The 15496-nt window shown below is 40.7% G+C and overlaps 1 protein-coding gene across 3 annotated transcripts in view; it reads right to left on the reverse strand.

Annotated features, from left to right (window-relative positions):
- The window catches only part of LOC138024810 (uncharacterized), a 194628-nt gene that overhangs the window by 54884 nt on the left and 124248 nt on the right, over positions 1 to 15496 (reverse strand). For all 3 annotated transcript variants that reach the window (XM_068871987.1, XM_068871985.1, XM_068871988.1), the window contains 2 exons: positions 9402 to 9578; positions 6818 to 7125 (listed from right to left, as the gene is read on the reverse strand). In XM_068871987.1, the coding sequence (XP_068728088.1) occupies positions 6818 to 7125; positions 9402 to 9578 (485 nt within the window). The remainder of the gene's footprint in view (positions 1 to 6817; positions 7126 to 9401; positions 9579 to 15496) is intronic.

Genomic DNA, 15496 nt, shown 5'->3' on the forward strand with positions numbered 1-15496 from the left:
ACGCAAATTTTGGTCAGCGTAGATCACTTAATAATGTATGCAAAATTATTCCGGAACACGATTACTAACGATAAATCACAGACGCTCCTCTCCGATTTTTTTTTTCGGAGAGCGGGCGGCTGTACACAGGCTAAGGACCGGCGTGTCGGGTAACCTCGCGGAAAAGTACTTTTTCAGGGGCAAGCTATATGATCTACAATTTTTACATCGCTACAACTTTCCTTGCTCCATGCTGGCCTTAGCAGACGTATTTTAGAAGATGTCAGTACAATTTTTTCGTCATGATTGTTTACAAGATGCGGTTTTTGAGAGCTTTAGCAACGACGACAGCGACGGCAACAGAAACGTCATTTCAAAATATGTATATAACTTTTTGTAACACTTTCGTGATTGTCCCCATTTGTGTAACTTGGAAAATGCTGGCGAACTAAATTACTTTGAGCGACGTTAAAGCAAGAAAAAAGAAATAAAATTTATCATTATGTGATTACCTTCATGTTGTTGTTTTGCACAGGACGGCTAATGACAGGCAGCCCAAGCTCGGTGTACTATTTATAGACTTTGTATGGGAAAACATACTTTGAGCTTATAAATGCTAAAATTAGCTGTAAATGTAGAAATAAAGTTCGCTAACCTCTACATAGAGTTGTCCTCGTTTTTTCTGTGCAATCGGAGGGCAAATTTTTGTCCGTTTTAGACGGGTTTGTGGCTTTCGAGGTTTTGCGATGTCGTTAGTTGTCATTTCCAACTAAAACGGACAAAAATTTGCCCTCCGATTGCACAGAAAACACGAGGACAACTGTATGTAGAGGTTAGCGAACTTCATTTCTACATTTACAGTTTATTTTAGCATTTATAAGCCCAAAGTATGTTTTCCCATACAAAGTCTATAAATCGTATACCAAGCTTGGGCTGCCTGTTGGCTCATACACTGTAAATGCACTAAAATGTAAAATGCACGTGCGATTGTTTTTGCTCATTAAACCCATTGTTTCGTGGCGTTCTCGTTGCCGTTGCCGTCCTCGTGGCTAAAGGCCTCTGGTATTGTGATTTGAACTGTATATTTTGAGATTGATGGTTGAAGAGTTTAAATGTTAAACGTTTTGTTGCACTAATATAAGTACGTTGAAAGTAATTATTGTTTTGGTTTACTAGTTGTTGGTCTAATCTACTATGCGTTAATCAAGGTGTACGCAGATTGTTTCCCAATTGTGTCAGGCCGCCACTAGTCACCCTTCACCCGTCACCCGTCACCCGTCACCCGTCACCCGTCACCCGTCACCCGTCACCCGTCACCCGCCACCTGTCACCCGTCACCCATCACCCGTCACCCGTCAGCCGCCACCCGAAACCCGTCACCCGCCACCCGCCACCCGCGGAAAAGTCCTGCCGATGAATACACATGCATTTTAAAACTTTTTGTTCCACTCGACGAAAAATGTGTCGATAGTTGTTGAGAATCGCCTCGGGACTTCCACAAACCAGTTTATACTTATGTTGTCTCCTACGTATGACGCTCTAATGCCACGGCAATTTAGAATAGAGACCAAGTACTTCATGAGTGAAATCAGCGGAAACATTACGAAGACGATAGCATCGCAATTCTCTCCAAGTAAACGATCAAGAGCGTACGGGGCTAGTTCAAAGGCCAGACTTTTCCCAGCTCCGGTTGGAGCAGACACAAACATATATCTGCAAGATAGATATTCTTAAATTGTTTTCCCCTGATAGTCGCGCAATTCGGAATATCCGGTGGCCTTAGTAGCTCTGTTGAAAGTCAAGCTTCACTGCGTATGGCAAATTTTGATTGACAATTCTACCCCCTGAGATTATCCCCTGGGGTCCACGAGGACTACTTTGATTGGTCTAGCTTAGCGACCCGTTTTTGGGTCGCTAAAATTGGCGCCAATCAAGTATGAAACGTCCTTCGTTGCGCGCGCCATCTACATGAGAGGACGCACTTTTCGAAAGTCTAGGCAAAGCGACGCGACTTTATTATAAAAATGTCGTTTGAAGACCATTTTAATAGGTCTTAGTATTTTTCGGTGCGGTAGTGAAAGGTCCGAGTCCGTGCATGGAACAGCTTCTTGGGAGCTTGCTCTAAGCTTTTGTATATTATGCTAGTATTTTTCGAGCATTTCACTGAGGCAAAAGCATTGAGCATTATTCGAGCATTTTAGTGGCATTTTCCCGGATTTTTTTTTTTTTCGAGAGAGACTTAAAAAAGAAATTATTTTTCTCAGAGAAAATGAAGACTAAAACTCAAAAGGGCAAATGCCACCCTGATAGAGCTGAGTGGAGACTGAGGAAATGTCAGCGGTTTTACATTTCAAGAGTCTAGGCAGCCTTTTTTTTTTCTTTGTGACTCCTTGAGCCGTGGCTGTGACCCAGTGTGCATGCACCCCGTGTTTGGTCTGTGTTATCGATGTCCGATCAGTCAGATAAAAAAGTAACAATCCTGACAAGGCGTACGTTTCTGTAAGTGATGAAAGGGTATATGAAATGAATCATAACTGCGAAGATCATAGCTTCACTTGGTTTTTGTAAGTGTTAACAGTTAAAACCATGACAAAATTAAAAAAAAAAACATTTGTATAATGAGCATTATCCGAGCATTTTAGTGACTTTTTTCGGGACGACCGAGCATTTTAGTGGGAGAACTGGAGCATTAAGGTGGAGCATTTTAGTGGGGAAACAAAAGCATAATGTACAAAAGCCTAGCTTGCTCCTTTTAAACGGAATGCATAAATAGCATCCAAAAATGTATTCTTTTGTTTCTGTGCTCTCAAGAAACATTTCTTTTGCGTTTTCTCCATGCAAACGAGGCTAGTGAGGCCTCTATTTATTCATTCGGTCTATGACCGTGAATCAGAACGGACTAAGATTTCACTACGTGGTGACATTTCACTGCAACTTCGTCATATCCCACTTCTACATTTTAATGACTTTATGATCCCAACAAACTCCGGACTGATTGTTGAAAACCTGGGACGGACCTGGGGGGGAGCGGGAGGGGGTGTTCAGGGGGCTCGATCGAACCCCCTAAATTGAAACACCTAGTGACATAAACTTGTAAAAATATAAAATAAATACAAGTACATTTTAAATAAGATGGCTAATTCGCTGCTGTTCGATGTAGCTAAAACGTTTTCTGATTAAGAAAAAAATGCGCACCGGTATTTGAATATTTTGGTTCGCTGCGAATGTGGTTTTTTTTTCACCAGGCCTGTGATCCAGACAATTTCCCTAACATCAACTGTTTGCTGCCAATTGTTTGCACTACGCCAGTCACAACGAAAAGCCCGTCACCTACGATGCTGTAGTTCAGCGTTTTGTGGAAAGATATATACCCCGAAGAATGCTTCTTATGGATCCCGTTTTTTTGGTGAAACACAAAGTTTCAAAAAAAGGTTTAAATACAGCATACCTTTCTCATAGTTTTATAAAGGAAAATTTGATCCGAAGTACATAACGTTTCATATTTTTTTCTCAATGCGCGAGCGGGCGGTATTCTGCGAATCCTGCAATCTGATTGGCCCTGGGAGCAGGCCGAATTTTTCTATCTTGCCCACCAACCCGGGAAGAATCCTAGCCCTGGTTGCGTGAGCTTATGTAATGACCTTAAATTTCCATTTTTTGACACCGATCCGTTTACATCCAAAAGTAAGTGTTTCAAAATTAAACAGATTTTTAGAAGACAGGAGGCCTAAAAATATAATGGCGTGAATTCAAATAAAAATGTTTCTCTTTGAAACGTTCAGTTTGTAAGTCGCGTACTGTATTCGCTATCAAACGCGGTACGAGTTAAGACTTAAAAGAGTGACTTCAGGAAGGAAAAGAGAGAGAGAAAAGTAAAAAAGTTATTTACCAGCTAAGGGTCGGTCCTTAGAGCGAAAAACTGTGATCTCGGCCTTGGAAAACCTCCCCTCGACCTGCGGCCTCAGGCAGCCTTTTCAAGACCTCAGTCACAGTTTTTCGCTACACGGACCTCCCAGCTGGCAAATAACATATATAATTTTGCGCAGCTGTGTTATATTTTAATGCAAAAATATGGAATTTTAACTTTAACAAACGAGAAATTAAAACACGTTGACTTTGCCTCACAATGCCGGAAATCGCGTTTCCGAGGATCAAAAATTCCAAAGTTTCCCCAGGGGTCCCCAACAGACACGCTGCCTTCGGCGGCACCTTTAATCAGGCCCCATTTCGTGAAAATCTGGATCCACCCCAGGACACGTGTATTTATCAGAACACGAGACAACAGACAATATTACAGTTGTGTGCTTAGTTACCTGGCCTATGAATGAAAGTGAGGCTGGAGTTGACCTTGTTTTGATAAAAACATCACTGTTTTTCTTATGTAAATTCTTACTAACTAGCATGACAAAAACATCATTAACATGAGAAAAGGAAGGAGGTCTGTATCATAACAAGGTCAACACTGTACTAGCTTCACTTTCATTTAAAGGTCTGGGCCCGGTTGTTCAAAAGCCGATTAACACTAATACCCAAATTAAAAATTAACCAAAGAGTTTATTTCTCTACTCCCAAATGCTGTTTAACGCTGATATTCGGCAAAACTTTACATTAGAGGGAGTCAATCTTGAAAACAACTTTCATCAAAAAATTGAAAACATGAAACAAAAGTTTACGCTAATGCTGGATTAAGTTAATCGGCTTTCGAACAACTGGGCCCAGGTAACTAAGCACAAAACTCAATCTCGACTCCAGAGCTCTTCTCTTGACTGAGGGAGAGAAGATCTCTGAGAAACCCTGAAACAAAGTGTCTTCTCGTTGGTTTTCGTGAAGAACAATCAAAAGCGTCTCTATTTGCTGCATTCGTGATAGCACCAGGAGTGAGCAGTCGCCGTAAGGTTTAAATAGCTAATTATTGGCTATAAGAACCCTACGGCACATGTTCTCCTACATAGAGTTTCTCAGAGCCTTGGGACGAACCGAGACTCTGGTGACGAGAATGGTACACAACTGTAAAGAGGTCTATTCAGAACTGCAAATTGGAACAATTGAGACCGTCATCACTTAAGAATTACGTAGCTAAATGACCAAGATGTGTTTTGCGTCTCCTAATTTATAGGGAACGGGAGCAGGACTAAAAAGGGCGGGAGCCGGCAGATAAAGGAACGGGAACTGGAAGAGCAAGGTACGGGAGGCGGGAGGTTTTGAACCCCCCTCATTGAATATTGCAGCATTCCCCAAAAGGTAAACTAAATTCCTGGCTTCATCTTTAAAAGCGCTGTGCAATTCAAAGAAACTTTTACCACCTCTCCCCAAGCTCACGGAGAATCGTTGTTGCGTTACATAAATTTTTGTGGGGAATTTAGGCCTGTTTTAAACGCCGCATTTTACATTTGCCGAATCTAATGCAAATGAGCGAAAACAATAGATTTTTTTTCATTTGCATTAGATTCGGCACATGTAAAATGCGACGTTTAAAACGGGCCTTAGCGATCGTTATTTAGAGCATTAACATAAAAATACACCAGAATTTCTTACCTTGCCTCCTTGTCTTATTTATGGTATGTTCTTAGCATTTCTGGCCGTTTCAGCGTAATTCTAGGGAGTTTTAGTTCGACCGTTGCTCTCTCGTGACAATTATATATGATTCTCCAAGGTTGGTTACTTGCAGGCGGCGGTCTCACATATCTACCGAAGGAAATCAGCCGTAAATTCACTCCGAACCGTCAGGTCGCCTCCAGATTTAGCCCAGTGCACGTTTAAACCCTCCTCTAACTAATAACTTCTCTATCGGACAAATTAAAACAGCTGCGGTGCGGGAATTTCGGCTTGCTAATCTAACGACTCCCTTCTAACGGGGACCGTCGACAAAGCTCTGCCACAAAGTTTCGTGTACGGCCGTTGGAAAACACCTTACCGGCCAGGCCCAAGGTTCAAACTTGTTACACACCAAGGTGGGCGACGATGTCAGTGACATACACTGTAAACAAGCTGAATGTTTATGTTTTGTTTGCGAAACATCTTTCATGCGTCAGCATTTCCCTGAGCTTTGTCCGTTTGTGCGTGACAGCTAAGTACTTTCCCGAGAAGGGCCTCACGTTGTACCTGTCACTGAGACTAAAGCCTCGTCGCCCATCCTGTGTGTCTCGTGCACGGTACATCCAAATCAAGCACGTTGCTAAGGGCAAAATTAGCCCATATCGGCGATTTTCAATTCCTTTCGATGAAAGTTTGTCTGATATGACGATTGAAATATGTAGCAGCATTATTATCCTTGGTCTCGGTGGAATTTGGAAGAATTTATAGCAGCTTGTGTTTCCGACTGCTTCATCGGAGTTTCCAACCTTGAAGATAAATATAGAGAGAGAAAACAGCGGACCTAGAACCGCCTGGAATATTAATGCCGCTGAAATGGCCAAAGTACGCCACAAAAACATTGATAAGGTATCGGAAAGACAAGGTAAGTCATCTTTGTTGGGTTCATGTTCTTTATTTTAGACTCCTAAACACGTTTTCAAATTCCCATATAAACGCTTATAATTTTAACTGATCGTGATGCTCAAATTACGGCAGCACTAAAAGCCGGAATCCAGCATCCGGATTGCGGAATCCAAAATCCAGAATCCAAAATCCGGTTTCGGATTTTCCGTCTCCTGTATTCAGATTCCCGATTCTGGATTCCGGCTTTTCGTGCTGCCCCTCAAATTACACCGTTAGCTTGGCGTACCTGTGGTTTTTCGCGTCAAATCTGACATGGAATTTCCTCGTCAGGTGGTGAATTTTCCCATAGAATTTGTTTAAAGAAGTCTGGCAAATCTTCCCTAAAACGTTAATTACAAACCTTTTCTGACCCATTCTCTTTGTAGGTCGTCCAGTTCATGTTGTCCAACGAAGTATATATCTTGTATTTTGTTGTCCATTGATCAGCAGCTGGGTTTCCTTGAGTTGCTGTGGCGCAAATGTAGAACTCATAACCAAGGTTAATTTGTAAGAAGTCGCTAACATTTCTTTGGGTGCTTGGTAACCACGCACCATTTCCGTACAGTCGACACTGTTCAGGTCCATAACCCAAGCTGGATGAGGAAGCTGAGTAGACGTCATCTGAAAATCTGCCAATAATGAACCAGCTAATTGCTTGAATCTGACAGCCTAAACAAAAAATAAGGGATTATATTAGCAGGACGAGTGGATTTGACAGCTGTGTAGTTTATGACATCAAAAGTTTAATAACTAATGTGGTTACTTCCAGATAAAAGTTCTTGGCCGCGTTGTTCAGTCGCAGTGCCATTACCGCATCTGACTATACATGGGCAAAAACTTAGAGCCAAGTACCAACTAAATTATTTATCCAGAATTAGCATAATTGTCGTCTTGGTTATAATGAACCGGAAGACCTGCAGTGGAAAAGGTGGACTTTTCATTCGGCGACAAGAGACTTGAACTGTAAGCAAATCCAGTTGAAATAAAAAAAGGAATTGTCCGACTCTCAATGTTGAAGATACTCACTAGCACAACTTTGAAATTTATAGACACCTGATATTTAACTATTAGTCACCGAAGAGAAGGTGAATAATTGTTTTAGTATACACCACAAAAGCTGAAAAAAAAGCGAACCAAAAAACTACTATATTTTCGTAAAATGTGATCGGAAATTTCAAATCTCGCACGCCAGCTACTCGGAGAGGAGTAGTAATTGGATAATCAACTCCAAGTTAGCCAATCAGCGCACGCGGAGAGAACTATTCACTTGTGTGGTAATAATTTCGGTTTTTGAAGGAGGCGTTAAGCAGATATCTCTGTTTCTTGAAGTGCAAAAACACTCTCACGCTAGAAGACTCCTCTCAACAGCAGAGTAATGAATCCGTTTTCAAGTTCACATACCAATGAGCGCATACAGGATCGCGACTTTTGGTTCTCCCACCCAGTTTTGAATGAGTTATTGGTCTTAATGAGGATTGTTAAGGAGGCTCCAAAGGGTTTTCGACAGGCACGAGTGGGTTTTCAAAGGAAAAGGATTACAACAGAGATCCTTTAGACAGGAAACACTTTGATGTTCGTCTACTACTTTTTTCAGGCAAATTCTTAAAGTTGTCCTCGAGTCCCCGACTGTTGCCATGATGGCAGCAGTACGACACTGCCACAAGTCCTTTAAAATCAGTTTCGAAAAATACCTTAAAAACCATTTTGAAAATTAAATTCCATTAAACTTTTACCTAAAATTAACCCAGTAGAACTTGCATTATTTGTGAAAACATCGTTGGAAGATGGTTGGAAAAAAAATTGTAAAAGAATTTGCGAAGAAACTTACGAAGGTGTACAAGGTATGTTTCGATATATTGCTCAAGTCTAACAAAATTTTTTCCCGGCTTTTGCTATTGTAGGTCGAAATTATATTTCGGTAAGTGTATGGCTTAAACGCGAGTCCTCTGAGATAAAAACCCTTTGCAGCCTCCTTAAAGGGGCTAGGTCACGCAATTTTAGGCAATTTCAGCACTGACCGAATGGTCATAGAATTAACTAAAATATTACAGTAACTGTTCAAAACTACAGAAGAACTCTAAGAAAACCAAGGGAAGCCAAGAAGGGACATGGATGGACAAAACTGGAGAGGATTGAAATGGATTGAATTTGAGTAAATTTGAAAAACGTCAGCCCACCTTTTTTCAAATTTATATCAGTCTATATATGTATCTATGTCATTTACACAGCTGGAAAATCATTCTCAGTTGTTATGTGGCCGTGATTTTGCAAATGAAAGACTCTTGCTCTGGCAATTTGACGTTTAGAGCTCATAATTAACAAAATTAAACAAAATTACCTAAAATCGCGTGACCTAGCCCCTTTAACATACGGTGCGTTTGATTGAACCTATTTTGGAATAAGAATACGCGTAGTGATGATTTAAAACGGTATGTTTTGAAGCAACAAGGATAATAAACATATGTATAAAATAGCATTTTAGCAGGTGTTTGACAATTTTAATGTGAATCTCATAAAAACGAAGGATTTCTAACGTCTATTCCATGTATTCCTATTCCGGAATACGGTCACTGATCGGACATACCCTTAGTCTTCATGCTCCGAGATGCTTAAGAACTACTACAAACCACCATAATTTACCACAAACGACGGTAATTTAGGCGTGCTGGAATATGATGCAGATGAAGTTCATGATACAAGCAATTAAATTCAATTAAAGCGACTGTCTAATCGAAGCTTTATGATAGGCTGTCGTCTTAAAAACTTGATTTCCTGAATTAGTCAGGACAAGAACTCTTGTGAGCATTACGAGAAAAATGATTTTGCAAGCGGATGATCGATTTTGCATAACTTACCAAGTTACATTATAAGCAAGAAAGGCAGAAGGGCAAAAATAAGTAAACCAGGGAAACTACCAGCTTGTTATTATATCGTAAATATTATACCTCTTTGAGCAGAGTAAACTTCCACTTCATACAATAATCCAAAATAATCACAAGTCAAGGTTACATGTCTTCCCAACACGCTGGGCCAACACAGGATGCGAAATCTGTGAATTCTCTCGTATTTACGATCTTCAACAGGCGCTCGACATTCCTGACCTTCTTCAGTTGATCTTGAGGCTGAAAAAGTTGTGAATACAAATCAACATAACTGCACACCAACTCCTACGAGTCACTCCAGGAAATGATGGAACAATAAATTATTTCAGCGGATTATGAGATTCTCGTTAGAGCTCATTCTGGGTTATGTTTAAAATGTTTTCAACGTTTTTACATGTTTAGTTCAAGTGTTTCAGATTGTGGCAATAACAGCAAGTAAAAGTAAAACTACAATAGTTTTAAACTAGATTTAAAAACAATTATAAATCCAGCCAACATTTGCGTTTAATGTTTATTCATTCATTTGGTGGACATTATAGAGTGATGTACAATCTTTCAACTTTTAACCTTCAAACCGAACGTTAACCAGAGAATAATAATATTATTTTCCCTACTGAAGAAGAATCTTTCCGCTTATCTCAGGCCATGTCAAAAGGAGAAAAGCTTTGTCTGTGCTCATTCTATAGCCAAAAGATGATCTTGTGTTAAAAGCAAAAAAAAAAAAAAAAGAAAATAAGCAATAAATGATGGGTATCATCAATTATTTACGGTAAGACATTACGAGGGTCTGTGTGAGGGTATTGGAGTCTCAGCCAACAGCTAAATGTCTACATATGTCTCAATGATAAGCCGACTTTTCAGTTATTTCTTAGCTATCCATTAATTTTGACAAATCTCGGAACATTGCACACGAACTTCCTTTCTTGAATTTGATTAGCTCACAACCTACAATTAATTCCGGAAATCACCCAACCTACAGAGTCCTAAAAAATCCACGAGCTTGGCATCATTGGCTAATGACCTCACACCAGGAACCCATGACCCGGAGCCTACAGCTCCCATACTGGGCCTATGTAACGGCATTTTTACAGACCGATCTATTTTTAGACTATCTTTTCCGGAAAAAAACAAAGGCAGTTACGGTTCGGTGACCCTATGACGTCAGCTTAATTTCTTGTAATTGGTCATCGGGCTCCTGTGGGAGTCTCATTAGCGGGAAATTCAATCTAACAATAAATCGGTCTGTGAAAACGCCGTGACAAGAAAAGCTTGCGTAGCATGGCGGTTTTGGTTGCTAAGTAATAAAGGCGGGCGAGGGCAGAAAAACCGCGTTTTCTCTCCCGTCCCCTTCTTATGCATGATCTTCGCGGAAAGTACATTTTGTTCCTCAATAAACCTGGAACAACCAGCTATGGTCTTAGTTCTCTTTTTTCCTACGTATCAGCTAAGTTGTGGAATGCGCTACCTGATATTATCCGTACCTATGAGTTTACTGGTTTTAAAAGAGAATCCAGGCTCGTGCTCGCGTGCTTCGGGGGCGAATTTCGCGGCTTCGCCGCTCGTGCGCCCGGCTCGACAAAAAACCGCCATGCTACGCAGGCTATGACACGAACACAGTAGAGTTGTAGGCTCCGGGTCATGGGTTCCTGCTCACACTTAGTTAATTGATTTATATTTGTCCCTGTTCAAAAGGAAATAAACAGGGGACCTCCACTAGTGCTTTTGTGGCTTGATATCCGTCTCTCAAACAATATTTGATAAAACAATAATTATTGAGTTGGATTTTTGTGATATGCGTGAAGAAACAAGCTCTTGAAGTGGAACCCACTTTCCTTGACCTTATTCCGCATGTCACAAAAAAACTCTTTCAAAAAGTGGTTATTTCTCTCCGCTCCATAAAGAACCTTAAAAGCATCAATAAATAGAGTATTATACCTCATGACTGCCGGGAATACGAACTTGTCTTTATCTTAAGGCGCTTTCCCTTTGTTAGAACTACCCGGCCAGACACATCAGTTTGCAAAGAAAATGCAACAATTAGAAAGAACACTTGCACGATAATCCCTCGCATTCTTCTGGAGGAGTATATATCATCCTCAAAGTGTGTTGATTTAAAGGCGTTGTACAGTTAGTCCTTCCAAATGCCGGGTCTGGCCGATCAGTTCTGCCAAATGGAAAGTGTCCTAAGAGTGTTGATAGTACATCTCACGGCGGTCAGTGCAGAAAACGAGTGAGAGATACATCAGCGCAAGAAGAAAAAAATCGTATCCCCTCGCAGTCATACACCATGTTCTGTTTTCCTATACAGATAATAACTATCCGCCAAATCCGAGACATCTCAGTTTTTATTCATTTTAAAAGCATCGAAAAAAGTGATCACCTTTACTGAAGAAAGTCAAAGGTTTCACTGTCTTCGTATCTTGAAGCCATTTTTTTACCGATCTTTTAAAATGACACCAACAGCCACATGATTTCACGCATGAACAGGATGCACTTATATTATGGTATGATATATTGTTATATCTGTGACTATGACGACATCAGTATAATCACATGTGAATGATAACAGTACCTTATAAAATTCATTAATGATTCATGCTGGGAAAACAAAAGAAATGTTTGATTAATCAATATCTGTATAACTGATACAGAATTCTCTTCATTTACATAAACGTTTCTTTTGATTTTCCCTGTTAAAATGTCTTGAATCATCAAAAATATCGAATGTACATTGACACTTTAATGCTGACGTTTAATAAGTCATAAACAATTTTCGCGCCAAATCTGCCGCTCATATTTTATATGTTACATAATCATCTTGCACGACGAGGATATCAAATTTCATGAACAAGAAACATGATAAATAGATTGTTATCATCATCATCATCATCATTTTATTGAAATGTTTAAATCTAACAAATTGAAGAAATACACAACTCGCATATAGCAAAGATAATCGAGGCGGGCTATGTAACTTACAAGGTTAATAGTAAAACAGGTAACGAAATAAAGAAAAAAAATAAAAGTAAAATAAATAGGTATAAAGGGTGTTTCAAAAGTTCGTTCCGATTTTTTGTTGGCTTATATTTTGGTAATTACTACCTCTTCGAAAATTAAGTATGTTCTTCCTTATTGATTCTACATCGAATAACTTAAATATTAGTAACCAAAATGGCCTCTTTTATTTTTTTATGATATTTTCTAAGCGGCGGAGAAGAATTACGCGTGAGCTCCTGAAGCGTGTCGAGAGTTGGCATTTTTTCGCCCGAACCGTAGTCGCCTTCTCAGCTAGTGCAGTGTTTCAGGGGCTGGGTCTTTGTACGTTGTATCGTCAATAATGTTCAGATCAGGCGAGTTTGCCGGCAAGTCGTCCATGGGTATAAAAGTTTGGCAAATTCTTCTGACACCATGTCTGATCCGCCTTTGAAGTGTGGGCCGGCGCTCTGTCCTGCACAAAGGTCATTGCCTTCTTTGAGCTAAGCAGCTGTCTTTTCGTCGGTCCGTCTGTAACCTGCTGCCTTGAGGTTAGTTAACGGTTTCACTTCTGTTTTCTAGAATTTCTTTGATTTAGTACGTGGAGGTCTGGCCACTGGGTAAGACAGGGGCGTAGCTAGGATTTTTCAAAAGGGGGTCACATTCTCTCATACCCTAGGTACTTACTGGTCATCCACGGTGTTTTTGGTGAAAGTGACAATTTTTTGGATGAGCATCGATTGCTGGGGGGGGGGGGGGGGGGGGGGCGACAAGCCTATACAATGGCTGAATACTATCGATCTCAGACGTCCTTAGACAAGGGCGACAAGGGCATTGATTTCAGTCTGCGGTTAACAAGATCTGATCACGTGACAACACTTTTGTGCCTCTGTGGTTTCGAAAGAAAACAACCTGAAGAAAAGTTTTCACCTGCTTCTTATTTCCTCGGACAAGATTTTTCCTGGGTTACCTGTAATAGCTTTGGCCAGTCTTACTTGCCGTCAACACCGTTTCGCGCTTTTCCCTTTGGGGAGAGCAACAGAAAATAGAGTCACGAGATCGGTATTTCCGAAACCACAGAGCCACAAAAAATGTTATCACGTGATCAGAATTTTTTAACTGGAGACTGAGGCAGCGCTTACACGAACGCGGTTTCATTTGTAACCGCGTAGTTTCGATGCCGGTTACATCTTCTCTTTACACGACACCGATCGAAACTGTAGCCGAAACCGTGTTGATTTGAAACTGCTGCCAAAAGTGGAGCGTTTTCAAAACGATGCAGTTTCATCTGTCATGTAAACAGTGAAACTGCATCGATTTGAATACGGTTACTATTTTGGTGCGAAATTTGCATTGTTCAATTCAAAATAGTGAATTTAGCACATAGTGCAGCACTCACTTATAACATCAGGACTTTGATTTTCTGGCGAAAACGGTTTGACATAGATTTTGACGCGGTTTCGAAGTCATGGAACCGTGTCGATGTGAAACCGCTTTCGTGTAAACTCTGCCTGAAATCAACGGTCTTTAAAGTGGGCTGAAAAAAAGCCCTTGTCCACGGACGTCTGAGATCAATAGTGCATGAAGCAAGTTGCAGATGACATAAATTTCTCTGTTCTAGTCTCACAGATATGGTTTGTATTATGCCGTTGACTGCCACAAGGGGGGAGGGGGGTCACGGGCACCCCAGGACCCCCCTGGCTACTCCCCTGAAAGATGTGAAACTTCGTCAGACCACAATCCGTCATTTGACGAAGGCTACGGAAATGACAGCGCCAAAAAGAAGTAATATTATTGGTTAAAAGAACCAAAATCATGATCGTGCTGAACGTGCGTCACGTATTTTCGTACATTTCTGTCCCGTACTTGTCAAAACTACTACGTGAAATGACCAAATGTAAGGTTTTGACGACAACGTGGACAAACTACAGTGAATCTTTCAGTCTCAATCTTTACTTCAAATCCGTCCATATCAATCCATTTATAGGACACTTTGCCCATATTGTATAATATAACCAAGATGGAATAATCATAAAATTCTTACAATAGCTCAAAGTTATATTTTGAAGTGACGTTTTCGTCGCTGTAGCCGTCGTGGTTTGTTTCAACTGGTATGCCGGGGGAACGTCGCACTCCTGAGAGCCCCATACGATGTGGTTTTCTGGATTCGGGCAGAGACCAGCAGAGACCAGCACAACGATAGAATCTGTTAAAGTTTTCATTTTACTTCCAAGCTTCTCGACAGTTCCAAATAAAAGGACAAGAAGAGCGGTCATGGCTTGTCGTGTTCCTTACGATGTGTCAGGAATATGCTCATTCCAACTAATCAAGTTCTCTGGTGATGTCCATCCCAATCCATAAAAAGTTCCCCTGCGGCGAATGTCAGAAGTCCGTCCGAAGTAACCAGGACGCCATTTTGTGTGCCACGTGCGATCAATGGTTTCACGCAAGATGCATAGGTATAGGCAAGCAAGTCTTTAAATATTATTTAGAAAACCATCACCTTGATTGGGAGTGTGCTTTTTGTTCTCTCCCTAAATTGAGCGATTCTTTTCTCGACCAAACCGGGAATGAGACTCTAACAGAGGTGAACAGCACTCACAATGATCTTAATTCTAATGTCGCAGTTTCGCTAAACAAAGCACACCCTAGGGATGACGATGAAAATTATCTTCAACAAGCTGCCCAACTTCTCAACTCCTCAACTTAGGACTTAAAAATTGCTCATCTGAATGCCTGTAGTATCTCCAACAAGATCGACGAGCTAAGAGTACCACAAAGCATTTGTCGTTTCGATATAATTGCCATAAAAGAAACGCATCTGGACAGCTCAATTTCTAATAGCCATTTGAACATAGATGGGATGAAGATCTTTCGCCGAGACAGGAATAAATGCAAAGGAGGTGGATGTATCATGTTCTGTGCTGAATATTTGAGGGTGACCCATCGTAAAGATTTGGCCTCAAAAGATCTTGAGGCAATTTGGGTCCAGATTAAATTTCCTACTACTTCTGCATTATTTTCAGTTATTTACAGATCGGACTGACTTGAATGTCCGAACTTCTTCGAGGACATATATGGCGTTTTCGAGAAGGCGTGGATGAAATCTGACACTATCATTCTACTTGGCGATTTTAACTGTGACCTTCTAGGTATTGACAGCAAAACAGAATCTGAAATTCATC

This window comes from Montipora capricornis, chromosome 11 (assembly GCF_036669925.1).
Source record: "Montipora capricornis isolate CH-2021 chromosome 11, ASM3666992v2, whole genome shotgun sequence".
Classification (NCBI taxonomy): domain Eukaryota; kingdom Metazoa; phylum Cnidaria; class Anthozoa; order Scleractinia; family Acroporidae; genus Montipora; species Montipora capricornis.